Source organism: Hippocampus comes, unplaced genomic scaffold (genome assembly GCF_001891065.2).
Source record: "Hippocampus comes isolate QL1 unplaced genomic scaffold, H_comes_QL1_v1.1 scaffold137, whole genome shotgun sequence".
Taxonomy (NCBI): Eukaryota; Metazoa; Chordata; class Actinopteri; order Syngnathiformes; family Syngnathidae; genus Hippocampus; species Hippocampus comes.
The window spans coordinates 53,759-66,140 of NW_017806002.1; the positions used below are offsets into that span (position 1 = coordinate 53,759).

Sequence of the window (12,382 nt, forward strand, 5' to 3'; positions counted from 1 at the left end):
CAAGCAAAGGTGTGTATCAGTAATAGGAGTTAATCTGTGGAATAAGCTTGAGATGGATCTGAAAATGAGTAAATCTTTGGACGAGTTCAAAAACAAATTCAAAAGATTAGTACAAAAAAACTACATAAAACAAAGTTGAGAAGATAAATTTTACATACTGGTACTTATAAAATATAGTAATACTATGTTTTTTTCTTGTTCTGGACTTCGAACAACTTATTGAATGTATTCAAGAAATGTGGTATATATAATGAATATGAGTCATTTGATATAAAAAGTAGAAAGAATAATGATACATATATACAAACCGAAAGGTGTATCAATAGATAAGCATAGTACACAAAAGGGTAAAAGTATTTGATGAAATTTAGATTTCTTCTTTTTCTTTGGTATTGGAAATGATCAATATACATTATTGCTCAAAAAGGGGTAGGACTAGATAAGTGGTATACTTCTTCCTACTCCTTTGAACATATAACTGTGATGATGTTTGTATTACTTACTTTTACTTTTATTTTCCTTTCATAATTTTTGTTTGCATTTTGTCATGTTATTGTATGTTTTATATATGTTCAATAAACAAACAAACAAACAAACAAACAAACAAACAAACAAGGACCAAATGTCAGTTTTTTGAAGCGTTACGATTTAAGGTTTTCCCATTAAAATAAAAAGTAAATACTAAACGCTAACACCAGTGAGCCACCACAAGCTAACACTATGTTCATCGAGACAACCTAAAAGTGTTCATATCTCTCCACCAGGGCTCAGACGGACAACCTGGACTCAAGGGAGAGATGGGAGAATCTGGCCAGAAGGGTGACGCCGGCGCTCCCGGACCACAAGGACCGTCTGGTGCCCCAGGACCCGCCGTGAGTCACTTATAAAACATGGGCATAACAATAGATGAATTGAGTGTTCAGAATGTAGCCAATTGTGAGGAATTAATTGTCCTAAAGCGGGCGAGGTCGCATTAACACTAAAAGTACAGCGTGTTTTTTTTCCAGGGTCCTACTGGTGTTTCTGGACCTAAAGGTGCCCGCGGTGCTCAGGGACCTTCCGTAAGTGACCTCATGACACCCAGAACCATCGCCATCACTTCCGATAACTTTCTGTTGGACTGATTTTTATCCCCTTGCTCTCTTTCAGGGTGCCACTGGTTTCCCTGGAGCCGCCGGAAGAGTTGGACCCCCCGGTCCTAATGTAAGTTGGCTAATGATTTTTGACCCTATACTATATCCAACAGTACTGTACAAGCAAACTGCACATCGGAATTGTGCAGAGGTGGGCGTGTCTGCACACTTTGCCAGTCCGTCATTCGTACTGACGGACCTTCCATGAGTACTGTTGCACTTCCGACAAATGGGCAAATGGCGATTTGGGTGATGGATGAAAAACCATTTTCGTCTGCACTTTGTTCAGCACTGTTCAAACCTTCCATCATTCGACACTCTCCAGCGAAAGGTTAGTCCGTCACTGACGGACTGACGGACCTTCCGTCGCTACTGACAAAATTCCCACATTTGGAATTGTGTATTGCTGCCATCCCTTGAAAAGCATCTGTCTCCAAATTGACTGGAAAAAAAAGCAGTCATTTGTTTTTTCCAGAAAGACAAAATTGAAGACACATACTTTGCTCAACAATGACGTGTTTGTTCAAAATATTTTTCTTTTCAAATACGAATACATGTTTTTTGGCTTTTTCAAAAAACACAAAATTATAAAGATGATCTTGTTTTTTTCTTTTTTTTCTTTTTTTTTTATTAAAGGAGAAAGAGGGGTTGTCTTTTTTAAAGTGGCGAATAGCAGTACAGGCTTTCTGTTCAACATTGACATGATTATTATTCCATGAAATGGAATGAAAATCCTTCACAGTGCCTCCAAATTATTTTAATTAGTTTTCTTATAATAATATTAATGTTAAAATGTTTACATTATGTTTTTGGCGGAAAATTGTATTGAATAAGCGGTGATAAATTATAAGTCTTTATATCTGGAAAAACAATTCAAAAATACTCAAAAATCATTTTTTATTTCAATTTTTCAAATTAAAAGAACACTTTCCTAAATGTTTTCCTTGATTGCTTCCTAGGGCAATCCTGGACCCGCCGGTCCCGCCGGCCCCTCGGGCAAAGATGGCCCCAAGGGCGTGAGAGGAGACGGCGGCCCCCCGGGCAGACAGGGCGACGCTGGACTTCGCGGTCCTGCTGGGGCTCCCGGAGAGAAGGGAGACGCTGGAGAGGACGGCCCCCCTGTGAGTGCCCCATCATTTTTTTTTTTCTTTTAAGCGCTATCGTAGGATTGGCGTGGTGGGGCACAATTTTTTGGCGACCCTGTTTAGTATGCTTCAAGTGGCGCTGCCAGCCCGCTGTGAGAGAATTCCGTCCATTAATACAGCCAGCTGTCATTGAGCATAATAGCAAGGCAGTGCAGAGGAGAGCCGCGCCGTCTTACTGACAGATTGATGGCCGGCCCCGAAGCTTCTACCTTCTGCACACACACACACACAAACACACACACACACACACACACACACACACACACACACACACACACACACACACACACACACACACTTGCGGAATCGCAGATGACAAGGCCTGTCAAGAAAACACCATCTGACAAATGATGACGTATTCAACAATATGGGCCCCTACTATCGGCTACATACATGTTCCATGTGTGTGTTGTTTATTTAAACTGTGAAACTTAAGGACCTATTCAACATTTTGACTGCTGAAATATAAAGAAAATAAATGCAAACTATGACCCTGAATGCTTTTTATGATTTTACTTTTAATGGCGTCTTTGTCTCCGTTTCCTCCAGGGTGCTCTCGGTCCCTCTGGTCCTCAAGGTTTGGCCGGCCAGCGCGGTATCGTGGGTCTGCCTGGACAGCGTGGCGAAAGAGGCTTCCCCGGACTGCCCGGACCCTCTGTAAGTACCCCAAGATTCGGTACCACAAAGGATTTTGGTATTAAGTGCGTGTCTGTACCTATTACGGTTGTTGAGCTACCGCATACAGACGCTTTGACAGGTCTGTAAGACCAAATGATTGATTTATGGGCCATCACTTTGAAATATAGATTGTTTTTTTAATATTTAAATGTGTTAAAGTTGAATATAAAGTAAGGTTACTGTAGAGGTTTTGGTTCTAAAAGCACGTCTGGAGCTGTTGTAGTCCTTGAGCTACAGCCTGCATATACTGTACCTCTGAAGGTCTACATGTGAGGATGAAAGAAAAATGTTAATCAGTGATACTTTAGACAATTCTGACTTTATACTTTATTACAAAATGTATTGGAATTACTTATCCAAGTATTGTGGGGCTTCTGGTCTGTGTCTATCACAGTTTGGGAAATATGACATGCCACATTATTAACTTTGAGCCATATTCACATTCAACTTTTTTACATTTAAACTGTATAAAAAAAAATCTATATGATCAAACTTTTTAAACTATTTGTTTCCGATTGAGTTTGTAAAAGTACCTTTATGCTCTATCTCGGAAACCAACATGCATTTGTCACTGAGATATCCAGAAAAAGAAATAAATCTTTTTTTTTTTATTGTCTATCTTGAATGTGGGCGCTGCCATCTTGGAATTGTGCATGGCCAGCATTATTTTTGAAAATAGTTTGGAGTGTATGTACCAAATTGTAGATTTTTTTTTTTTCACTTTGTGGCAGTGCTCCTAATGAGCACTGTACATTGAATATTCACTCTGAACAAGATCAGTGCGTCATGACATCTTCTGACTTCCTTTAAAGCCTTTAAAGCAGCACTTCATAGGTTCCACTAGTTTGGATGAAAGTGGTTTTCATATATATCTGTGCTCATGTGAGTGTGTATCTGTGTGTGTGTAATAATAATAATAATATATTATAATAATATAGCTTGTCATGGCGATGAGTGGGCACCCGTGTGTGATGTGAATGGATGAAGGTGCCATTTATGTGACAGGGTCTGCTGTTTGTCTGACTTTTCACATCATGAAAATACTTCAACTATTAATAATATGAGATGTAGGTGGATTTTTTTTTCCTGATTGGAGAACTCAACATACACTCACAATATTCATTGGTTTTCTTTACCCTGGTACAGAGAAACTGATGGAACAGGAGGTTTATTCATGAAATATTGCAATGATGCTTTGTTGGATTTTTTTTCAGGTTCAGACACTTTGGGATAGTTAAAGAATTTGACTTAACAATCTTGCTGTTTGAAAGAAATAAATGAAACAACAGGGTTAAAAATGGCACATGAACAATGTTTATGGGATTTTTTTCCCCGCATTTGTGAAATTTTTTAAGAACTAAATATATCTTGGGTCAAAGTGACCCAGGAACATTTTTGCTCTTCCTGACATATTAATGAAACAAGGAGGGTTAGATAATTGGATGGAGACCACATGTATTGAGAGTTTTTATTTAAATTTTGGGGTTTCTGATACTTGAGGTAAATTAGTCATGCCCTGGGCCAGAATTTTTTTTTTTCTGTTTCTGAAAATGAATAAATTATTAATAATTGTAAGAAGAAGAAGAAGAAGACATAAACTTACATCAGCAGATTTAGTAAGATTTTAAAGCCATTTTTGGAAGCACCAAGTCATTTAGGTATCTGTTATCAATATTTTCGGCAATCATATTCTCGAATGTTTTCAATTTGGCGCATACAGTCATCTAAAATGAAATACTATCTTCATAAGACACGTGTAACTTGCTCAATTTTCGCGTCTAAATTATGCATGTGGACCCGCTATTTTACAGCAGATCACATTTGTCAAGACACTGTCGTAAATGAAGACGACGACGGCTGTAGGTCTTTTGACGGATTCAAATTTAATCGAATGAAAATGTAAGAAGGATAAAAAATGAAAAATCTCCGTGTTACTGGCAGATGGAGACACGCCTGTAAATTTAGACCGTTTGTAATTAATCCCGCAAAGCACATTTTGAGCCCTCTTCATAAAAATAGCGGCGGCTCATTTATTCCTTGCCCACCATGTTTCTCCAAAAAGTCACGACGGCGACATTTTACAACGGTCGTGACTCAAAGCACTCTCATCTCCATCCACGCGGCCCTTTCTCAGCTTGACATACACGTACGCTGTTGACTCACTACCTCCTCGTCCTCCTCTCACAGGGCGAGCCTGGAAAGCAAGGAGCTCCCGGCGGTAGCGGAGACCGAGGACCCCCCGGACCCGTCGGACCGCCTGGACTCACTGGACCTGCGGGAGAGCCCGGCAGAGAGGTCAGTGAAAGGCCAAGAGCACAGCGGGGTTGGCAGGAGGCCATTAAAAGGCTTCTTATCACGTGTATACTGCACACATTTTCGGCTTGAGCTAGTCAAGCACTTGAGGAGCAGGTGTTTATTTCAGAGAAAGCATTTAGTTGGACAAATGCTTGTTCCGTTTGTGATATGATTGGAATGTGTTACTGGTTAAAATTTTGCCATTCCCTTTTTTATGCTGCCTATCAATACTGTAATACATTTTATAAGTCATATCTCATAAGAATTAAGTCTGTTTTTTGTAACTTTGACTTTATTAAAAATAAAACATAATTTATTTGAGAATACATTTTTTAAAATGAATTTGAGGTGTTTAAAATTTTTAAAGGTAATTAATCACGATATTTAAATAATTAATACAGAACCACTGTCACTTTTTTATGCGCAAAAATTACTGTTTATTATTACAAATAATGAATTGAAGATACATTTTACAAATAAAATCAAAATTTTCTTTCTCAAAAATTTTTGAAACATGGAATAAACTGATATTGAAGTCAAGTTGCTTAGATTTTTTTAATAAAGAAAATTTGACTTCATTTTTAAAAGTAATTCATTATTAAATTATTTTTCTAATTAAAAACACCAAATGTATACTCACTTTTTTATAAAAATGTCTTGGATTTAATAAATGTTTTTAGATTTTTGAAACAATAAATTAGGTCACATTTTGTTTGTTTTTTTTAAATTTTAACTTTTAAGATTTAGAAATTTAATTCGGATAAAATAGTAAAAATGACCCTTTTCCTTTGTAAAATAAGTAATTTATTCATAATGAGTATGAATACAAGGTTTAATAAATTAAATAACACAAATACTTGTGTTTCATAAAAATAACCTTGTAATTTTTAAATAAAACGCTAATCTTGTGGCGTTATTGCAATCCAAGCATCTACATCAGTGAATGGAAACACAGCGCCAACGAATATATATCATTTTAAATATATATCCAAATACACTTTTCAACCTGGAGATCTCGCCTTAAATTCTAGATACCAAGTGGCACCGGCCTGGTTTTTGAAGGGACACCTTTATTTTTCGTATGGAAAAGCAGCAGGTCACTATTTTAGGGTTATAAATTGTACAATATGTTGATCGAATGCTCGTGTGACAGGGCAACCCTGGATCTGATGGACCTCCTGGCAGAGATGGGTCTCCTGGAATCAAGGTAGAACTTTCCATCTGAATTGTGCTCACTAAATTGGCTGTTATTGTCAAAAGTTGAACTTTTTTTTTTTTTCTTTTGCCTCAGGGTGACCGCGGTAACACCGGTCCTGCTGGCGCTCCCGGTGCTCCAGGCGCTCCCGGCTCCACAGGCCCTGTCGGGCCCACCGGAAAACAAGGAGACAGAGGAGAGGCTGTGAGTTTGACCGTTGGTGGCAATATCACGTCCTTGGCCTACTGTCACGCATCTCACTGCAACTGTTTCTTCTGTCCCTTTTCTTTAGGGTGCGCAAGGACCTTCCGGACCTCCAGGAGCTGCTGGAGCCCGAGGAATGCCCGTATGTAACTCTTGGATATGGTCCAACGAAACCAAGTTAAAGCCATGATTCCAAAAGATATGTTGGGGGCAAACACAACGCTGCTCATGACCAAAAGAACCCCGTAGCTGCAGTGAATTCTGGTAGTGGCACATCTTTTGGGCTGTTTTTCTTCAGCTGGAATTTAGTCAAGATTAAGGAAATCATGAATCGTTGTAAAGAGCAGTCAGTGTTAGTACACAGCAAAAAAAAAAAAACGTCAGGAAAAGCCTACAAGACCAACTGAACTGTATTTGGCATGAATAAGCGACACTTAAAATGGTGGCAGGTGTGTGCTGACTCTCATCTGAGACAAATTACTTACCAGTGCAACCACATTATCTCAGTCGTGCTTATTTTATTTCCCTTCTAAAAATGTTTTAAAGTCGGTTGGTGCTTGATATTATATGATGTGATATGATGATAGCCTTTGGCAAAACCTGGGATTTGAGCAGGGCTGTGTAGACTTTATAGCCACTATTGAGTATGTTACATGGTAGATCATTTGCATTATTGTTTATGTAATTTACTGACGTTGTCATTTTATTAGTCACTCATTAGTCATTTGACTCTTGGTTATCAGGGACCCCAAGGACCTCGCGGTGATAAGGGTGAAGGCGGAGAGTCTGGCGAAAGAGGACAGAAGGGACATCGAGGCTTCACTGGTCTGCAGGGTCTGCCCGGGCCTCCAGTGAGCAGCCTTTCTCGAAATTAGATTTAATCTGATATTATTTGAGTAAGGCAATTAAAAACCACCTCTTCCTCTTTTCTAGGGTCAAGCTGGAGACCAGGGGGCTACTGGACCTGCTGGACCTTCTGGACAAAGAGTGAGGAGACAAACATTTCTCCAACATCTCTTTTCTGCATTGGTCCTGATCATGGTAAAAAAAAAAATGGGTTTATTTTATTCCAGGGACCACCCGGACCTATTGGGCCCAGTGGAAAGGAGGGTTCAAACGGTATGCCCGGACCCATCGGACCCCCCGGACCGCGCGGTCGTGGTGGAGAGACCGGTCCTTCAGTGAGTACGAGCTAGAGCCTGTATACGAAACTAAAAACAATAATAATACGGACAAAAATTAACACCCTCTTTCATTCGTCAGGGTCCTCCCGGAAACCCCGGTCTCCCAGGTCCTCCCGGTCCCCCCGGCCCCGGCATCGACATGTCCGCCTTCGCAGGCCTGGGTCACACGGAGAAAGGTCCCGATCCTCTCAGGTACATGAGAGCCGATCAGGCCTCCGGAAACCTGCGTCAGCACGATGCCGAGGTGGACGCCACCCTCAAGTCCCTCAACAACCAGATCGAGAATATCCGCAGTCCCGAGGGCTCCAAGAAGAACCCGGCTCGCACCTGCAGGGACCTCAAACTCTGCCATCCCGACTGGAAGAGCGGTGAGTTAGCATTTAGCCATTAGCATCTAAGTTAGGAATGTATGTGTACATCCATCCATCCATCTAATTTACCAATCTGCTAATCCTCACGAGTGTCGTGGGCGTGCTGGAGTTTATCTCAGCTATCTTCAGACAGTAGGCCGGGTACTCTGCATGCAGATGAACAACCATCCTCGCTCACAATCACACCTTCAGACAATTTAGACTCAAAATTTTAGAGTGTTCCATTAACCTGCCATCCATGTTATTGGAATGTGGGAGAAAACTGGAGTGCCTGTGTGTGTGTGTGTGTGTGTGTGTGTGTGTGTGTGTGTGTGTGTGTGTGTGTGTGTGTGTGTGTGTGTGTGTGTGTGTGTGTGTGTGCGTGTGTGTGTGTGTGTGTGTGATAAAACTAATATTAATTTAATAAATATAATTAGATTAAAATGGAGCTTTACAAAAACTAACAAATGCTCTAAAAACTAACTGAATATAAAATAAAAATATGAAATAATATATAAACTGTTAAAACCCTACTAAGTACGGTTGAGTTGTACATAACTTTTCAGTAAAGAGATTTGTGCTGAACTGTACCAAGCCACTGTGTTCACAAACATTCCCTGATTCCCGATTCCTTAATCAGTAGACAGTAAACCCCACTCCATCGCAGGTTCCGGGTTTGCAGTCCTGCTCGTTCATGTCCCCCCACCTCCCCCTGCCTTTTATAACTATTTTGTTCTACATAGCAGCACACCATTTAGTTTGACATTGTGCAAATTTGAAAGAACGGAAACAGAAAGTATTTAAACTCAAACTAGTTTTTGCTCAAGCTTATTGAAAATTGCCCCCTCTTTAATCCTGCTTGTTACGCCTACAGATAGTGAGAGCTGAAGTTGATTTTCTAATGTACGTTTTGGCCTCCCCATGGGCCCGCAGGAGAGTACTGGATTGACCCCAACCAAGGCTGCACCGTGGACGCGATCAAGGTCTTCTGCAACATGGAGACAGGCGAGTCCTGTGTCCGCTCCAAACCGTCCAGCATCCCGCGCAAGAATTGGTGGTCCAGCAAGACCAAGGACCGTAAACACGTGTGGTTCGGAGAGACCATGAATGGAGGATTCCATGTAAGTGTGTTTGCTTGTGGGCCCTGCGGTTTTAGACTCGACAGTCTCCACTTTGCTGCAGCACTCTGCATGAAATTATAGGAGTAAAATAGAGAAAAATAAACATACACGTTAGCCTTAGCTACTTTTTCATTGATGCAGATTTGTCTTCCACAGCCTCCATAATCCCCACACGGAGCTGGAAATAACGAAAGCAACATATGCTATCGTTAGCTCACTTTAGGCTGCTCCAGTATCCCGTATTCCATAGTCTCTACTTTGCTGCAGGGCTCCATTTTTTTTTTTTTTTTAACCCCGTCATAGTAACGATTATGGATTCACAGCTAAAAATTATGAAAATAGATGCACTTGCTAACACTAGCTCGTTGCTAGGCCTGAGCTCTGCATACCAAGTTAATTGATTCCCACAGTCTCCACTTTGCTGCAGCAGCCTGTGTTCTGTTTTCTTGCCATCATGACATTCTAAAAATGACTAAATTAAATCCACATACTCACGTTTGCTTTCTCTGTTGCATCATAAAATGTGAGGACACATAGCTAGAAATGGCAAAATACAAACAACAAGCTAACATGAATTTAACCTCATTGCTTTTCCTTTAAGTATGATACTCCAGAATGTCCATTTTGCTGCAATCGAGCGTTTTCCTTCCGCCGTGTCATTGCAAAATCAAAGAACACACAGCTAGAAAGGAGAAAAATAAAAACACATGCTAATGTTAGCTTATCCTGTTGCTGTGCCTCGTTTCTGGGTGCTGCAGGTGTACTCCACAGTCTCTGTTTTGCTGCACCTGCACTCAGTCTCCTCTCAAATGCAAAACGTGCCGCCATTATGTGGCTAAAAAGTAAATTGAGGAGACCCCGCTTCGCCTCCTTGACGATTGTTTGTTTGTGCAACTTATTCCTTAGCTGAGGTCCATTTCTCACGTTTGCTGCTTTCTTTCTCTCCAGTTCAGCTACGGCGACGACAACCTGGCGCCCAACACGGCCGCCATCCAGATGACGTTCCTGCGCCTGCTGTCCACCGAGGCGTCTCAGAACGTCACGTACCACTGTAAGAACAGCGTGGCCTATATGGATGCTGCCGCCGGCAACCTGAAGAAGGCCGTGCTGCTGCAAGGCTCCAATGACGTGGAGATCCGCGCCGAGGGCAACAGCCGCTTCACCTACAGCGTCATGGAGGACGGCTGCACGGTAGGAATATTCTGTTATTCAGTTGAGTCTTTCAGAAATACATGCTCCATATTGGTGTTGGGGTTTCAAAGTACGGTTTCAAATTAGGGCTACCATTGCCAAGTATGGTTACATTGGGGTTAGGGTCTCAAAAGGGTTTCAAACTCAGGTTAGTGTTTCCAAATAGTGTTTCATACTTGGGTCAGGGTTTCAAATTAGGGTTTCAAACTGGGGTCGCATTTTCACTTAGTATCAAACTGGGTTTCGGGTTCTGAAGTAGGGTTTCAAACTAGGGTTATGATTTCAAAGCAGAGTTTCAAATTGCGCTTCACGTTTCCGTTGGGTTTTTTTCAAGTTGAGTTTGAAGCTTAGTGTCAAACTGGGGTTCAGATTTCAAATCAGGGTGTTTAAGGTTTCAAAGTAGGGTTTCAAATGGGGGTTAAGGTTTTAAAGTCGGTTTTGAAACTGGAGTTTAGGTTTCAAAGTAGTGTTTCAAACTCGGCTATGATTTTAAATTATGATTTCAAACGAGGGTTAATGTGTCAAACTAGGGTTTCAAACTCGAGTGCGGCTTTCAAATTAGAGTTTCAAAGTGGAGTTGGAGTTAAAGACATACATCAACATACAAATACAACACAAAGTACAATTTCAATGTAAAAACCTATTACATGAATTCAACACTGTTTGTACGAAATGTCCATTTGGCCACAACGGAGACTTGACGCCTTTGCCTTGTGCCCGCCTGTGCAGAGACACACAGGCAAGTGGGGCAAGACGGTCCTGGAGTACCGGTCGCAGAAGACCTCCCGCCTTCCCATCGTGGACATCGCCCCCATGGACGTCGGTGGCGCCGACCAAGAGTTCGGAGTGGAAGTGGGCGCCGTGTGCTTCTTGTAAGCGGACCAAGAAAATGTCGGAGGAGAGAGAACAAAAATCCAAGTAAATGAAAGTGGAACACGAGGAGAAAAATCAAGACACTTTTTTTCTTTGGTTTTTAATAAATGGGACTTCTTCATTTTATAAGTAAAAAAAAAAGTGCTTCCCCCCCCCCCCCCCCCCCCCCCCCCACTAAATTGAACTCACTACGTAGGATAAACCTGCACTGAACGACAGCAACCAACAGCAGCATCTCACCTTCAGAGCTTCATGTGTCTGTGTTATTTATTTATTGTTTGGGCTCTATGTGTTGCTTTAAGTCAATAAAAAGCCCACTTACACATGTCGCTTGCAAAAAAAAAAAAAAAAAAGTCATACCAGCAGATATTTGTCAGACTGACCGTTACTGTGTATGCTTACAATGGTGCTATACTTCTATCCTAGTTTATTCCAAAGAAATATATATATATGTATATGTGCGCATGCAGATATATACATATCCCATTTTCTTTGCTGAGCAGGTGCCTTCGCTAAACAATTTTTTGACACACCCAACTCAAACATTGTCTTTTTATTTGTCTTCCAATTGTAAAGCTACCTCACTCAACGGAAAAATCATTACAAAAATCGACTGTTTGTTTACAGCCCCCCCCAAAAAACGAAAATAAAAGGTGAGAAGCTCATTCCCCTTCCAAGGTGTGACTTGACTTTTTTTTAAAGCTCACGCACATGCGTGAGGTTGTGTATATTTTTTATTATTAATAGTAATAATAAAGTTGATAATAGCATTCGTATATTAATATTATGATCATGACTTGTTTTTTTTTTGTTTTTTTTTTGTTAATGTAAATTGGGAAATAAAAGACAAAAACCAAAGTTGACGGCTGATTTTTGTTTTCTGATTGCTCTCAGCCCCACCACATGCTTGAAATATGTCAAATAATTTTTCAGCCAGTGGTGCCGCTGGAAAAAAAAAGTCCTTGTGAGTGTTTTGAAACGTGTCCGGTAAATGAAATTGATTCCAGGCCCTT

At 40.8% G+C, this 12,382-nt stretch overlaps 1 protein-coding gene across 1 annotated transcript in view; it reads left to right on the top strand.

Annotated features, from left to right (window-relative positions):
• col2a1b (collagen, type II, alpha 1b) overlaps positions 1 to 12,043 on the top strand; it is a gene marked incomplete at its 5' end in the record, with an annotated part of 65,020 nt that extends 52,977 nt beyond the window's left edge. Inside the window, 16 exons of the mRNA XM_019892392.1 lie at positions 765 to 872; positions 1,008 to 1,061; positions 1,150 to 1,203; positions 2,093 to 2,254; positions 2,828 to 2,935; positions 5,144 to 5,251; positions 6,405 to 6,458; positions 6,543 to 6,650; positions 6,739 to 6,792; positions 7,394 to 7,501; positions 7,584 to 7,637; positions 7,724 to 7,831; positions 7,914 to 8,202; positions 9,118 to 9,305; positions 10,254 to 10,496; positions 11,226 to 12,043. Coding sequence (XP_019747951.1) covers positions 765 to 872; positions 1,008 to 1,061; positions 1,150 to 1,203; positions 2,093 to 2,254; positions 2,828 to 2,935; positions 5,144 to 5,251; positions 6,405 to 6,458; positions 6,543 to 6,650; positions 6,739 to 6,792; positions 7,394 to 7,501; positions 7,584 to 7,637; positions 7,724 to 7,831; positions 7,914 to 8,202; positions 9,118 to 9,305; positions 10,254 to 10,496; positions 11,226 to 11,372 — 1,947 coding nt within the window. The remainder of the gene's footprint in view (positions 1 to 764; positions 873 to 1,007; positions 1,062 to 1,149; positions 1,204 to 2,092; positions 2,255 to 2,827; positions 2,936 to 5,143; positions 5,252 to 6,404; positions 6,459 to 6,542; positions 6,651 to 6,738; positions 6,793 to 7,393; positions 7,502 to 7,583; positions 7,638 to 7,723; positions 7,832 to 7,913; positions 8,203 to 9,117; positions 9,306 to 10,253; positions 10,497 to 11,225) is intronic.
• Between the last annotated feature and the right edge of the window lie 339 nt (positions 12,044 to 12,382).